At 43.7% G+C, this 16,154-nt stretch overlaps 1 protein-coding gene across 4 annotated transcripts in view; it reads left to right on the forward strand.

Annotated features, from left to right (window-relative positions):
* The window catches only part of ptk2ab (protein tyrosine kinase 2ab), a 121,958-nt gene that overhangs the window by 37,594 nt on the left and 68,210 nt on the right, over nt 1–16,154 (forward strand). For 3 of the 4 annotated variants that reach the window (XM_080767110.1, XM_080767113.1, XM_080767109.1), the window contains exons 6-15: nt 1,481–1,560; nt 1,910–1,972; nt 2,575–2,629; nt 6,643–6,783; nt 9,863–9,940; nt 10,128–10,235; nt 10,741–10,858; nt 12,663–12,693; nt 12,805–12,875; nt 14,770–14,826. In XM_080767110.1, coding sequence (XP_080623236.1) covers nt 1,481–1,560; nt 1,910–1,972; nt 2,575–2,629; nt 6,643–6,783; nt 9,863–9,940; nt 10,128–10,235; nt 10,741–10,858; nt 12,663–12,693; nt 12,805–12,875; nt 14,770–14,826 — 802 coding nt within the window. Of the gene's footprint in view, nt 1–1,480; nt 1,561–1,909; nt 1,973–2,574; nt 2,630–6,642; nt 6,784–8,054; nt 8,075–9,862; nt 9,941–10,127; nt 10,236–10,740; nt 10,859–12,662; nt 12,694–12,804; nt 12,876–14,769; nt 14,827–16,154 lie in introns of those variants that run through there. The other variant, XM_080767111.1, reaches the window with a different exon arrangement.

Here is a 16,154-nt window from a genome sequence, read left to right on the forward strand (position 1 = left end):
CAGGCACAGACTTACGGTTGAAAAAAACTTGGCTTCACTTTTTGGAACCAAGTAACCACAGTATACTGCTAATCAAATTACACCTACATACTCTGTATGTAGTTGTAATGTGATTTGTAATTTGTAAATCTGTGCTGGTCTGCTGGGACCAGACTACACAGATGACCATATCTCTTACGTCATCACTGAGAGCTAGTCATACATATACACACCATGTACTCTGGTCCCAGTTCTCAACGATGACGTAATGTTGTAACTGGTCCCAGCAAACCAGGCACAGACTTACGGTTGAAAAAAACTTGGCTTCACTTTTTGGAACCAAGTAACCACAGTATACTGCTAATCAAATTACAACTACATACTCTGTATGTAGTTGTAATGTGATTTGTAATTTGTAAATCTATGCCTGGTCTGCTGGGACCAGACTACACAGATGACCATATCTCTTACGTCATCACTGAGAGCTAGTCATACATATACACACCGTGTACTCTGGTCCCAGCTCTCAACGATGACGTAATGTGGTATCTGGTGGGACCAGATTACACAGATGACCATTTCTCTTACGTCATCACTGAGATACAAATCCAACTACAGATTTCGGAAGTATTTTAGATCATGTATATTTCAACAAATTTGAAAGTATTATTACAGAAATTGAAGTTAGAGACACATATTACTCTGATCATGATTTAGTATTAATATCACTATAGTACAAAATAATTATAATAATATAATATAATAATAATTATACTTATATATTTTAGTTTATATACCAGTTTATATACCTTTTTTTTCATCACATATCAATGATTCATTTTTCTGTAAAAAAGTAGTTGGGTAGCAAATAGTTACACGTAATGATTATACATTTCAAACGTTCCTTCACAGAGATACTGAGATGTGATAGTTTCCAGCGGTCGAAAGTACTTGCGCGCTCTGCTTGCGCACTAGTAGGCCATTTATGGCCTACTAGTGTGCAACAAGCAAGTATGCACTCGGCAGAGTGCAGTTCTAGTTTAGTTTTAGTTTGTGCACTGTGTACAGCAGAGGTGTCCACACTTTTTTGACTTGAGAACTACTTTCAAAATGACAAGCTCAACTAGATCTATACCCACCAAAGAAATGTTATCCAATTGCTGGAAATAGTTAAACAATGTCCTTGAGTGGGCTTTGGTTTGGAATAGTGGCGATTGGTGTTGCATTATAAGACTAACGCACTTGGAATGGGAAAAATACAGAGGGAGCATTTTGAATTGGTAGAGTTGTCTTGCATGTATAACAGGCAATCAAAGTCGCCTTAATACAAGTGGCAGATTATTCATTTGTTTACATTTAAATAATATATTTTTTAGGGGCATGTCATGTGGTCTACCTGCACAGGCTTTATGATCTACTGGTAGATCATGATCTACTTTTTGGGCGCCACTGGTGTGCAGCATAATACTGTCAGCGTGTATTTGACTGTCTGTTTCCCCAGGTAAAGAGTGACTACATGCAACACACGGCAGACCAGGTGGACCAAGATGTAGCTTTGAAACTGGGCTGTTTGGAGATCAGGTGGGCGGGCGCACACACACACACACACACACACACACACACACACACACACACGTTATACTGAAACCTTTCAGTATGAACGTATGGTGTGAGTTTTACAGACTAATTGAATATCAGTTAATTGACAGGACAGTGCTCAATTAGGTTGCACTGTCTTACAAATTTGTTTTAATTACTACTGCTTTGAACTCTCCAAAGTCCGGTTTATTATGATATGTAATTTCTCATCTCCGAAAAGATATGATATTATTTAGAACTGTCTTTGTCTGTCTGTCTGTCCGTCCTTTTTGTGTCTTTGTCTGTCTGTCTGTCCGTCCTTTTTGTGTCTTTGTCTGTTTGCCCACTTCAGGAGGTTCTTCAGAGAGATGCCCGCCAACGCTCTGGATAAGAAGTCCAACTATGAACTTCTAGAGTAAGAGAAACATTACTATAGCTCCCTTTGTCACTGGTGTCACCTTTCACCGTCATTGTTCTGCCCCCCTGTACTATGTACTACTTGTTTTTGTATTGTATGTCTTTTGTATGGATACCCTTTTACCACTTTTAACCCATTTTGACCTGAGATCAGATTCTGAAAATGTCTTCTACATCCTGACAGTTTTCTGAAAAAGCTACGTTTCTATGTCAGTCGTTCTTCGGGTTTTTCAAAAATAGCAGCCCTACAAGCTCGTATGAGCTTGTAGATCTGCAATTTTTTCAATAGCTAAAGCATGACATAATGCTAACACCAAAAGGGGTCCCCGCCCAGAATGAGTCAAGAGCCTGTTCAAGGACTTCAGATGAAAACGAGCTCATGGCTAACTCTGGCCCATTTGGCATGGATTTTCAAAATGACGTGTTGATTAATGTGCATTGTTAAAAAAATAAAAAAAATAATTAATATAACATTATATACCGTGCGTACACATTCATCATTGATAATTACGTTCCTGTGTACAATAAGTCAAACTAAATGAATAGGTGATTATAGTTGTTGTTGTTGTTATGGTGTCATGGATGTGTTCTTCTTTTTAGGAAGGACGTCGGTTTGAGAAGGTTCTTCCCCAAGAGTCTGCTGGACTCGCTCAAGGTGAGGACTTATAACTCCGTTCACCTCAGGGTCATTGGTTTGTAAACGGTGCATTTATATTATATATAGCGCCTTTATCCGAAGAGCTTCACATACATTGTGCATTACATTCACCCGTTCACACACACACACACACACACACACTTTCATCCATACACCGAAGGCGGAGGAAACCATGCAAAGCACCAACCTGCACATCATCGGGAGCCATTAGGGGTTCAGAGTCTTGTTCAATAGGACCAGGGGACGTAGCTGACCATTTGGTTGCCCTACTACTGGGATGTATTTGTGCTGCCTCCCTTCCCGACGAGAGTGCTGCGTTTTAACATGAAAGATCGGATCTAATTTAGCTGTTTTTGAGGAGCCGTGTGGAGAAAATTGTTGTTATGAGGGTCAGCTTGGAAGCCGGCAGGTGGAGGGCGACCTCTGTCAGTGCACCGGTGACACCTACAGGTCAGATTGGGTTACTGCATGCCCTGCCTCTACAGCAGGGAGAGGAACAAGGAATTACGCGCCTTACTCTGCCTGCACGCATTAGGTCTTATTCCTGTTTAAACTCCTCGCTGTCGCCGTGAGAAAAGAAGCAGCCGGTGACTGACTCCATGCGTATCTAGAGGAGACCAACAGTAGGCGTTTGGCAGTGACAGACAGGGGTCTAGTAGAAAACAAACGCAACAAAAGAACACATGAGTAGAGCAGCTGAACCCTGGCGGCCGTGTGAGATGCTTCTGTATAGCTGGCCGACATTGTGACTGTCTGCCTGTGGCAGTGTGTGCAGTGTTGTTTTGTTTTTTTTAGCTTTAGTCATAATAGTCTCTTAATAATAATAGTTTTTAATTTAGTTTCAGTCACATTTTAGTCACCTGGAATGTTTTAGTGTTAGTCTAGTTTTTGTCGACTAAATGTCCTAAGATTTTCGTCGACTAAATCTACAGTTTGATTTAATCGACTAAAATGTTGTCGATTGGAATTTTGGCGGGCCTTGATGCTGTTGCGTAATGGTTTTAACGCTTGCTGAAAATAGCCGATCTAATGCATCGCAGCGCGACGCATTGTGACCGCCTGCCCGTCCAGCTTAAACGGCTAAACGACTTATTACTCTCTGGCTTTGTGATTGATTGATTGGACCTAAAGCTGATGCCGTTCCCGCTGTCAGGTTGTCTGTCTCATCAGTTCTGATGTCCTGTCCTGTTCTTGACTGTAAACCTCTGTTAAGCCGTCCAACACATGTCCAACACACTGTCAGTCCTTGAATTGTTTTTATTTTGACTCGAGCGGGGGGGGGGGGGTTGGATCCCGATCATATAGACTGTAAAGGTAGCCACGCCCCTCAGAACATACTAGACTTTATGGTTAATTACTTTTTTGTACTAAATGGGACCATACTTTTCCAAAAAGAATATTATGACATGAGAAATGAGACTTGAAGCAGAAAGTATTCATGGCCATGTTTATTAAGGTAATACAGTCTAGGTGAAGTTGGGCCCAAATACATGGACCTCTATGGAGCTATGGGGTTTTTTTTGGGGCCCAATGACAGCACCATTATATGAACTTTCAGGAAGTCAGGATTTCCTACTGGCTTCCCTGGTCCAACACCAAGCAATATAACTAATGATTCATTGATTATGTGAGAATCGACAGTGACGTTACATCAGACGTTATATTAGTTGTGGTTTCTTTTTTTTTTTTTTTTTTTTTTTTTTCAGGGACAATGTACAAGGTTGGTTTTACATCGTTAGTTGTTGTTGACATTCCCTGTTTTTTTTTTTTTTTTTTTGCACCCCTTCCCCTTAGGGTGGGCAGAGTGATCAATAGTGGTCACGCTTGCCCATCCTACCCTCCCGTTCACCCTCCCACCCTCCCATGGGTCGTAGGGGAGGCAAAAACATAAAAATTTAAATAAATTTAAATACAACACAGTAAAGAGAAAATAAATAGTAAAGTAAGCAAGATAAACAAAAGAAAATAATAAATGAATAAAAATAGAAAATAAAGAAATACAAATACGAAAAGAACGTAAAGTAGAATACAAACATTTATACATTTATATGCTATAGTCTACTGCATACCTCCCTGGGACATTGAAATTGATGCTGAGTGGTTGGATGAAGTTACAATGGATCGCTCGGGAGTGTTTCTAGTTGTGGTTTCTGATTATAGTTCTTCTTTTTCTTGCCACAGTTCAATTCATAATAAGACACCACGGTTACTAGGAGGTCGTTGGAGGGACAGTCAGTCGGTGTGTGTCAGTGTTTCGCTATAGCTTGGTGATCTCCGGCAAGTTGAGATCACCATGTTGACACTATAGTGTCAGACATTCTTCTCTGTTGCTCTACCCTGATCGCCTTTCAGGAAGTCCACAGTATCTTGAAAGGTAGCCCTACTACTACTACTACTCCTCATCACTCTTAAAAGTGGTGAATCCACCTGGACCATTTTGTTTTCAATTGCACAGTGCACTGGACCGAAGTGAATTCTGATGTTGTCTTTCGGTGCGCGACAACGACAATGACTTGGCAATGGCATGCTTACTTTATGCTCTGTTATACTGTATCCGCAAGCCCAAAAATAACCGATCTGCAAGCTCGCTGCATGCGCACAGCGGTGTCAGCTTGCAGGTGAGCTATTTTCGAACGCCAGCGTATGGATAGAGGCCACTGCTCGCCTGCAATGTCCAGAACAGTTAGATTTAATTAGTTTTGGGCATGTTGTTCTAGAAATTAAGGAAAGTATAGACATGAAAATACAGCCATGAATAAATAACAATGATGTTACTACATTCTACAGCCAAGGAGATCGTACTGTACATAATATATCGTCGTGTACTAAAATAAAGACACGTTATGTAAGCAACTAAGCAATGCCCGGAACGTTTGGCTTTCATTTTCCTTTGTGTGCGTGGTTCTAGTAGGAATAAAGGAAGAATAGACATGAAAATGCAATCATGAATAACAAACAATAATGTTTTTACAGCCAAGGAGAATGTAAATTAATTAATGCATTGTCCCACACCAACAGCATCAAACTAACTTACTGACAGATATATACTTTATAGTCTAATGTAAAGTTATCACTGTTCTCACATTACATATTGTTGCTGTTTTTTTGTCAGGGTTAGGGTTAGGGTTCTTCATAAATCATAGCACTATATTGAACACCCATTTATGTCTTAATATTGAACCAATTAAAAGTCATAAAAATCACTTCGGAACCTCAAACTGTCTGCTAAAGCAACTAACTCCACCACCTATCCGCCTCTCCTGCAAGTAATTGACAATTTATAAAGTCACAACACCTACTTTGATGAGGCAGTGTTGCTTCGTTTTCAAAAATGTCCTGAAAATTTTATATTTTTCATTTACCGAAAAATGAACATTTTGGAGTTAGGTGGTTTCTCCCCGACAGCAGAGATATGCAGCCTGCCCTTCGTCCTAGAGAATGAATATGTTTACATAGACAGACTACAAAGAACGTTAATGGCACTTTACCACACAGCAGAATTAGCTCGTCCTGTTCACAATCTCTGAGAAAAATGGTCAGGTGTTAGGCGCCCAAAGAGCAATTGTTTCTAGTGAATAAACAGTTATGTGGCAGTATGCAGTAATTTCACATTATTACCTTTTTGTTACAACAGAAAACGACATGTCAACTTAATGAACTGCTGGCAACGATTTATAATTTTAATTAGTTTTCATTAGCCGTTTGAATAGATTAATTAATTTCTACTGCTGTAAATAGATCAACCCCAATGTGATGTGTGTTTGAAAATTGTGAAAGATTAAGTTAAAATTGTTTCCAAAGATTTGAACAAAAAAAACCAAAATCTTCTCTTATGGGGGTCACTGGCAATCTGGGCATAATTAAAATCTTTTCAGATTGGGGTCTGCGGCCAAATGCATATCAATTTGGGAATCCTCTTCTAATTCCTCGACCGCTTCTGTTCTTCTCCTCCTCCTCCTCCTCCTCCTCCTCCTCCTCCTCCTCTCCTTCCTCCTCCTCCTCCTCGTCAGGCCAAAACTCTTCGCAAGCAGATCCAGCAGACCTTCAAGCAGTTTTCCAACATGAACGACGAGCAGAGCATTCACAAGTTCTTTGAGATCCTCACGCCCATCTACCGCTTTGACAAGGAGTGCTTCAAGTGTGCACTGGGGGTAGGTTTCTAAGTGTGCACTGGGGGTAGGTTCTAAGTGTGCACTGGGGGTAGGTTCTAAGTGTGCACTGGGGGTAGGTTCTAAGTGTGCACTGGGGGTAGGTTCTAAGTGTGCACTGGCGGTAGGTTTCTAAGTGTGCACTGGGGGTAGGTTCTAAGTGTGCACTGGGGGTAGGTTTCTAAGTGTGCACTGGGGGTAGGTTCTAAGTGTGCACTGGCGGTAGGTTTCTAAGTGTGCACTGGGGGTAGGTTCTAAGTGTGCACTGGCGGTAGGTTCCAAGTGTGCACTGGGGGTAGGTTCTAAGTGTGCACTGGGGGTAGGTTCTAAGTGTGCACTGGCGGTAGGTTCCAAGTGTGCACTGGGGGTAGGTTCTAAGTGTGCACTGGGGGTAGGTTCTAAGTGTGCACTGGGGGTAGGTTCTAAGTGTGCACTGGGGGTAGGTTCTTCACACCATAGACACCGCTTTGACAAGGAGTGCTTCAAGTGTGCACTGGGGGTAGGTTCTAAGTGTGCACTGGGGGTAGGTTCTAAGTGTGCACTGGGGGTAGGTTCTTCACACCATAGACACCGCTTTGACAAGGAGTGCTTCAAGTGTGCACTGGGGGTAGGTTCTAAGTGTGCACTGGGGGTAGGTTCTAAGTGTGCACTGGGGGTAGGTTCTAAGTGTGCACTGGGGGTAGGTTCCTTCAAACCATAAACCGCTTTGACAAGGAGTGCAGCTTCAAGTGTGCACTAGACTGGGGGTAGGGTCTTCACACCATAGACACCGCTTTGATAGGTTCTAAGTGTGCACTGGGGGTAGGTTCTAAGTGTGCACTGGGGGTAGGTTCTAAGTGTGCACTGGGGGTAGGTTCTAAGTGTGCACTGGGGGTAGGTTCTAAGTGTGCACTGGGGGTAGGTTCTAAGTGTGCACTGGGGGTAGGTTCTAAGTGTGCACTGGGGGTAGGTTCTAAGTGTGCACTGGGGGTAGGTTTCTAAGTGTGCACTGGGGGTAGGTTCTAAGTGTGCACTGGGGGTAGGTTCTAAGTGTGCACTGGGGGTAGGTTCTAATTGAGCACTGGGGGTAGGTTCTAAGTGAGCACTGGGGGTAGGTTCTAAGTGTGCACTGGGGGTAGGTTCTAAGTGTGCACTGGGGGTAGGTTCTAAGTGTGCACTGGGGGTAGGTTCTAAGTGTGCACTGGGGGTAGGTTCTAAGTGTGCACTGGGGGTAGGTTCTAAGTGTGCACTGGGGGTAGGTTATTCACACCATAGACACCGCTTTGACAAGGAGTGCTTCAAGTGTGCACTGGGGGTAGGTTCTAAGTGAGCACTGGGGGTAGGTTCTAAGTGAGCACTGGGGGTAGGTTCTAAGTGTGCACTGGGGGTAGGTTCTAAGTGTGCACTGGGGGTAGGTTCTAAGTGAGCACTGGGGGTAGGTTCTAAGTGTGCACTGGGGGTAGGTTCTAAGTGAGCACTGGGGGTAGGTTCTAAGTGAGCACTGGGGGTAGGTTCTAAGTGTGCACTGGGGGTAGGTTCTTCACACCATAGACACTGCTTTGACAAGGAGTGCTTCAAGTGTGCACTAGACTGGGGGTAGGGTCTTCACACCATAGACACCGCTTTGACAAGTGCATGTCACTATTTTGTAAAAAAAAAAATTGTAAACCAATATTCTCCAGTGAGACGTGAGACCCAGAAGTGAATTCCCGGTTATCTTTCTCCATAGGCTTTTCAAAAAGTATTTATTTAAAGACGTTTACGCCACGGACAAAGCCAACTGGAGTTGTGACAAATCATGACAACATTTTGGGACGAACAAATAATTACAAAGAAGGAAAAACAACAAAAAAAAGTGTTGTAACCTGCCGTTTTCTTCTTCTTTCTAATGATTTGTTCGGCCCGAAAAATTGTGTTTGTTGTCATGATTTGTCACGACAAGAGTTGGCTTTGTACGAGCCTTAAAAGGTCTTTAAATAAATACGTTTTGAAATGTCTATGAGGAAAATTAACGGGGGATAATTTCCTGGGCCCTGGTAGGGGCCGCTCGATAACATGGACGTTTTGTCATCTTTGATAATGTGGCTTCTTCGTCATCAGAAACCAGTAGTCTACTAGTTGTCGCCATATTGCTTGCTCTGGATCTTTGTTGGTTGTAAAGTGTCTTGAGACAACTTGTTGTGATTTGACACTATAATAAAATGTAATTGAATTGAATTGAATAGGTATGAAATGGTATTAAAGAAGAAGCCACATTACACATAGGCAAACAAGGCAGTTGATTTGAAGCCACCATCGGGACCAGCAGTCCTCCTCCTCATGGTCACATTATATGGTGACATTGCTTAGTTTGTCCTGTAGGGGGCAGTGCTGCAACACGGTCTGAATCCAGGACATGTGTTGGATGTGTGTTGGGCAGCAGCAGCAGCAGCAGCGCCATCTCCAGGATGAAGATTATTACATTTCTTTGGTTATGGTTCATCAACAACAACAAAGGGAGAATTCAGAATAGCAACAGACAGTAGTAAGCTAGTATGTTACCATTAGTGATTAGGTGCTTGAAGGTGCTGTGTGCATGGGTCCTACTGTACATCTGAATATGAAATCTATGCAGTAGATTTGTAATAATTATAGTTCCCGAGTCAAAATAATTTAACGTTACGACCCTGCTGTTGCTATTAGGCAATGATTTAAAAACGACAACAGATAAGAGGTTTGAACCCCTTTTGGTGTTTTGATGTTATACTCACCGAGTGCCGCGCTACGAGCTTGTAGATCTGCTATTTCTTTTAAATCGTTAATGTGCCGCAAATCTTTGAATATATTCTTTCACAATGAGCGTTTTTAACTCAAATCTTTGCTTCTGGGGGAGTCCCTGAAACTACATCTTTTCAGATGGGGGGGGGGGGGGGGTCGGTGGCCAAATGCAGATAATTCTGGGGCTCTTTGACATGAAATCGTCTGAGCACCACTGACATAGAGACATAGGGGTTTTTCAGGAAACTGTCAGGATTTAGAAGGCATTCATAGAATCGTCCTCAGGTCTAAATGGGTTAATGTTAATGAAATATCATTCTCTCTCCTCTCTCTCTCTCTCCTCTAGTCGAGTTGGGTCATATCAGTAGAATTGGCCATAGGACCAGAGGAAGGAATCAGTTATCTCACGGATAAGGGTTCTACGGTGAGCACGCACAGTCACACACACACACACACACACACACACACACACACACACACACACACACACACACACACACACACACACACACACACACACACACACACACACACACACACACACACACACTCACTTTGTGTTGCATTAGTGTCATTGTATTGTATTATAATATGCTCTGTGTCTCCTCCAGCCCACACACCTGGCTACGTTCATCCAGGTCCAGTCCATCCAGTACTCTGCCATGGAGGAGAAGGACAGGAAAGGCATGCTGCAGGTCATTGTGGCAGGAGCTCCGGAGGTATACAGGCACACACACACACACACACACACACACACACGTGCACACGCACACACACGCACACCTTTTTTCCACTGACCAAAAAACGAAATGAAACTAAAACTGAGACTGAGTATATTGACTATTTCGCCAACAAATACACGCACGCACGCACTTGCGCTTAGACCCTTGTACCACTTTGCCCACAGAACCTTTAAATGGGGCTCTGTGTGTGCGTGTGTGTGTGTGTGCGCGCGCACAGATGCTATTAATGTCAAAGCATCTGCATCTATGCAAGAATAGGCCTTTTCTTGAGCGAGCGAGAGTGTGTGCGAGGACAATATTGACGATAAAGCTTTCTCTGTTCCAGTGCACATTGAGACCTCTCTGTCCCACACACACACACACACACACACACACACACACACTAACCCCTCTGTGTGTGTGTGTGTGTGTGTGTGTGTGTGTGTCTGTTCGTGTGTGTGTGTGTGTGTGTATGTGTGTGTGCGTGTGCGTGCATGTGCAGCCTCTCACAGTCACCACCGCCTCACTGACCACAGCAGAAAACATGGCCGACCTGATTGACGGATACTGCAGGCTTGTATCCTCGGTAACGCGCTCCTTCATCATCAGGGTCCACAAAGGTAGGGCGCACGCACACACACACACACACAGACACACACACACACACACACACACACACACACACACACACACACACACATGCACACACAAAGCTGTCACCTGCTGTCTAGTTGGCGGTGGTTGTCATTCTGACCAGTCTGTTCTCTGTTGAACACATTGGCCTCTAGTTTTAAGGACGGTATATAGCTTGAACCACTTCAACCGTGTGGGCTTGTAGATCTGCTATTTTCTTTTTGCCCCGAGAGATTTGGTGTAGAGGGGGAAGAAAAAGGGAACGGGCCACAGGGCTAGACCGGCTGCTAAACCTAGCTGGTCAACCACATACGTACAGAGGATTTATGTTTATCAGCAGCACAATTCATGGGTTCAGAGTCGTTTTCACACACCGAACCACAGCAGAACCGCTACGGCCGATGCTAACGCTAACTAAAGAATGAGTGTTCCTAATGAAGAGAGACCACCTACCTCAGGGACACCAGCTATTATCAATTCAATTCAATTCAATTCAAAGGAGCATTTTTGGCCAAAGCAAGTGTCCAAAGCAATTGGAAACGGGGTAAAAGTATGGGCTCCATTTTCGTCACCGCTAAACGCCTTATCCCTAAACTTCTTTGCCACAAGCTCACAACGTGTCAATGTAGTTTAGGGATAAGGGGTTTAGCGGTGATGGAAAATGGAGCCCCTATAGTTTGAGGGTTACAGCATTGTGTAAAGAGAGCTATATGTCACATTGCGTCGTTATGTTTTACAGGCTTTTTGAAACCAATAGCAGCATTTTTTTCCCCTCGAAATTACGGTATTTAAATAAATAAAAAACCTCAGCAGATTTAAAATACGTTTAAAAGGCAGCAGCTCTGTTTACACGTGCATTTATCGCTATATTATCACATTTTTATTTCAGTTCAGTTGTACCGATAACGGGGAGCACTGTTGTAACATTTGCTGGCCGGTGACTTGATATTTCTGCCCATTTTTAGTCAAACTCGACACATTGTCGGTGCCATTATATATAATTTATATTCTCATCTCGTCGCCGACGTCACATTTTGCAGAGAACAACAATAACGACGTGCTTGGGTTGTTTATATACCACCCTCTTATCTAGAGGCCATTCGGATTTACCGTCAGAATCTTAACCCGTTTAAACCCAAGTTCGATTCTACAAATAAAGTCCTGACAGTTTTCTGAAAAAACCCATGTTTCTATGTCAGTGGAGCTCAACCCTTTTCATGTCAAGGTACCCCCAGAATTATCTGTATTTGGCCGCCGACCCCCTCCCCCCCATCTGAAAATATGTTGTTCCAGTGACCTCCCCGGAAGCAAAGTTTCGAGTTGAAAACGTTCGCCCTGAAAGAATATATATAAAGATTTACGCCACATTTTCACGATTTTTCAAAAATAGCAGACCTGCGAGCTCGTAGCGCGGCACCGAGTGCTGCGCTACGAGCTCGTAGGTCTGCTATTTTTCAATCGCTAAAGCATACAATAATGCTTAAGGGGGTTCTCGCCCAGAATGGGTTAATGGCCTAGTCATACAAGACCAGGCCTGGTGTATACGGTGTGCTTTAGTGCCTGTTATAAGTGAGTGATATACAAACCCCCGTCTCGCTTCTTGAGGTCAGATGATGAGGCCTGTGATCGCTGCGAGATCACGGATGGCAGTCGGCGTAAGTGCGTAGAATGGGACGAGAGCCAAGGTAATTGGCAGGGAAGAGTGCTTTTTTAGAAAGCCGTTTTCTCGAGTCTTATTACGTCTTCTCGAGTCTTATTACGTCTCATCATCATCTCTGTCCTTACATACAGATGGAGAGCGGGCACTGCCATCCATCCCCAAGTAAGTGAAAACGAGGCTTTTATACAGCCTCGCAAAGCATTCTAAAAGAAATAAATACATTGCAAATGGTTTTTGTATACGATCACCTCTCCTCACCTCGTCCTCTTTTAGAGTGTCGAACCATGAGAAGAGAATGGAGAGGAGGATGGAGGGAGTTCGGAGCAGGACCGTCTGCGTGTCAGGTATATATAGAACGCTGTTCTCCGTTCTCTACACCTCTAATGGTGGCCCTCCGCTAACTCACACGCTGTGTGCGTGTGTGTGTGTGTGTGTGTGTGTGTGTGTGTGTGTGTGTGTGTGCGCGCGCGAGCGCGAATGGTAAGAGAGTAGCTGACTGGCTCTTTCCCTCCTTTGCAGAGGCACATATATACAGGCAGCATACATTGTGTGCGTGTGTGACTGTGTGTGTGTGTGTGTGTGCGTGTGCGCACACGTGCATGTGTGAGTGCGAGCCAGCTGTTTCCCATAAAGCCGTGATTTGTGTGCTATAGTGAAGAGTCTCTATCCAGGCAGATGTCCCAGTGGAGTGTCTCTACTTGTACTGTCTCTCTCTCTCTCTCTCTCTCTCTCTCTCTCATATTCACATTCACAATGTCCGTCTCTGTCTCGTTCACACCGTCTCTCCCTCTCTGCTATAGCGCTGTCTTGTCTCCGTCTCGTACAAACTGTCTCTCTCACGACTACCCCAGTACTGTCTCTGTGTCTCTCTGTCTCTACTACTAATAATGTCTGTCTGTCTGTCTGTCTCTGTGTCCTTGTATTGGTAATTGGACTGTGAATGAACGTTGAGCTGTGTCTTTCCACCTGCGTGTCTAACGCACTAACTCCTGTTTCTCTCCTTCTCTATATCCTCCCCCCTTTACGTCTCTGTCCGTCTGTCTGTCTGTCTGTCTGTCTGTCTGTCTGTCTGTCTGTCTGTCTGTCTGTCTGTCTGTCTGTCTGTCTGTCTGTCTGTCTGTCTGTCTCTGCATGTGATGTCAGCAGGTCATCACAGTGGAGATGGTAAACTATGTTCTTTCTCTCAATCTGCCTGGAAGTTGTACTGTGTGTGTGTGTGTGTGTGTGTGTGTGTGTGTGTGTGTGTGTGTGTGTGCGTGTGTGTGTGTGTGCGTGTGCGTGTGTGTGCATGTCTCACTTCCTTTTGGAGTTCCTCTCTCTCTCTCCCTCGTCTGTCCTTCCGTCTGTCTGTGGTCCTACCCATGACTCAACCTGTTTTTCCTCCACTTGTTTCTGTGGAAAAACCCTTTCCATCCCTCCCCTTTCCTCCCTCTCTCTCTCTCTCTGTCTCTCTCTGTGTCTCTCTCTCCCTCCCATGTACTCTGTGGTGTGTCACATGGTTGTGTGTGGGGTTGTTGTCTTGGTGGACAGACACGATGTCCTTTGGAAAGGTACGAGTGTGTCCTGTTCTGTGGCGCCTTGCCTTTACCCGTTGCTGTCATCCTCTGTCTCCTTTAGCTCTTTAGCTCTCTGTCTCTATGTCTCTCTCTCGATATCTCTGTCTCTCGATATCTCTGTCTCGATATCTCTGTCTCTATATCTCTGTCTCTATATCTCTGTCTCTAATCTCTTAACTTGTATCTGTATGTAATGTATGTATGTCTGTCTCACTCACACTGTCTCATTTGTCGCGTTTGTATCTTTTCTGCCCCCTCTGTCTCTCTGTCTCTATCTATCTGATTCTCTCTCTCTCTCTCTCTCTCTCTCTCTCTCTCTCTCGTCTCTCTCTCATTCTGTCATTCTCGTCATTATTTCTAATGTCCATTCCAAGACAGAGGGGATGTTTGTTGTGTATTGCTAATGGTGAGGTCTGAGAAGTTGCGTAGTTTGGTAGAAACAAGGTGAATAACATGAAGTATTTTTGTATTAATGTAAGTCGTATAGGAGTCCTACAGTATGTCATGCCATTCTCCTCACCTCTGGGATCGTATAGGTTAGACTGTAACGTTGTATGACAATGTTTATAACTGTATGTTTGTGTTCATGTTTGTGTTGATGCTTACGTTCATATGTGTGTGTGTGTGTGTGTGTGTGTGTGTGTGTGTGTGTGTGTGTGTGTGTGTGTGTGTGTAACTTCAGAGACAGACGATTACGCTGAGATCATAGATGAAGAGGACACGTACACGATGCCTTCTAGTGAGTACACAGGACGCACGCGCACACACACACACACACACACACGCACAAGCGCACACACGACAGTACTGTAGTATGTACTTTAGTAAGAGACTGTGTGTGTGTGTGTGTGTGTGTGTGTGTGCATATTTATATGTGAGTTTACAGTGTGTGTGTGTGTGTGTTTGGTCAGGATGTAAACGGAGTAAGCACAAAGGGTTATTGCGACCGTAGAGACATAATTATCATAAGGGTCTACTTTCGATCATCATCATGTAAGGTCCAATTCAGAGAGGCTTGCAGTTGTCCTACAGCAGTGTCATGCAGCGAAAACAGCCAATCTATAAGCTCACAATTGTAGGTCACGCAATCGAACGGTTTGTCATAAATCTAAACTGTGATTGAGTGTTTTAGTTGTATGTCTTGGAACCACAATGGAAACAAGCCTTTGGCTGTTTTTTTTTCTTTTTTTTGTTTTGTTTTATCCACATAAATAAATACAATTATTCTATTGGGTTTAATTTGCCTACGTTTAAGACATCAGAAGAGACGCATATATATAACTTCAAAGAGCCGAAGTTCAGTCAGTGGAAGAGATCGGGGGGGGGAAATTACACTGTATTGTATTATTAGAGCCCTGTGGCGTCTGTTGTTATTATTAGACTCACTGACTGTATCTTGTGTCTGTGGTTCTCTGCATGGGAAAACACCTTCCAGAAGGTTTGAAGTGAAGTGAATGAAACACCATGAATGTGGCTCACCTCTCATGTGGATCTGAACCAGTTCATGACATATCTATGACGTATCGGTATGATGACTCCACATATTATGGGCAACTGATTCAAACGCAATTCGCTTCCGTTTTGATAAATATAAGTTCAATGTGTCACCAAATCTAAAATGTGATGTGAAAAAAGAATGCTCTTCACAGGGTGAAAGTAGGCATAAACAGGCATTGATGCCAAATGCATTTTCCCGGTTAATTCCCTGATTGCGGGATGTTATCGGACCTCTGTGGACATTTACCGGAAAAAACTGTTTACTTGGTACTTCCTTGGCAGTGTGCTCAAGACATGTGGCGCTGGTCGGTCCAGTGGCTCATGAGATTACCACCCGAACAGAACCACACACGCGCACACACACACACAGACTTTGACCCTCTTCTAGACGGCTCAGCCCCCTATAGCCCATTCTGACCTGAGATCAGATTCTAAAAATGTCTTCTACATCCTGACAGTTTTCTGAAAAAGCTATGTTTCTATGTCAGTCGTTCTTCTATTTTTCAAAAATAGCAGACCTACAAGCTCGTAGCGCGCCACCGAGTGGCGCGCTATGAGCTTGTAGATCTG

This window comes from Protomyctophum bolini, assembly GCF_963924005.1.
Source record: "Protomyctophum bolini genome assembly, chromosome: 7".
In the NCBI taxonomy this organism is placed as follows: Eukaryota; Metazoa; Chordata; class Actinopteri; order Myctophiformes; family Myctophidae; genus Protomyctophum; species Protomyctophum bolini.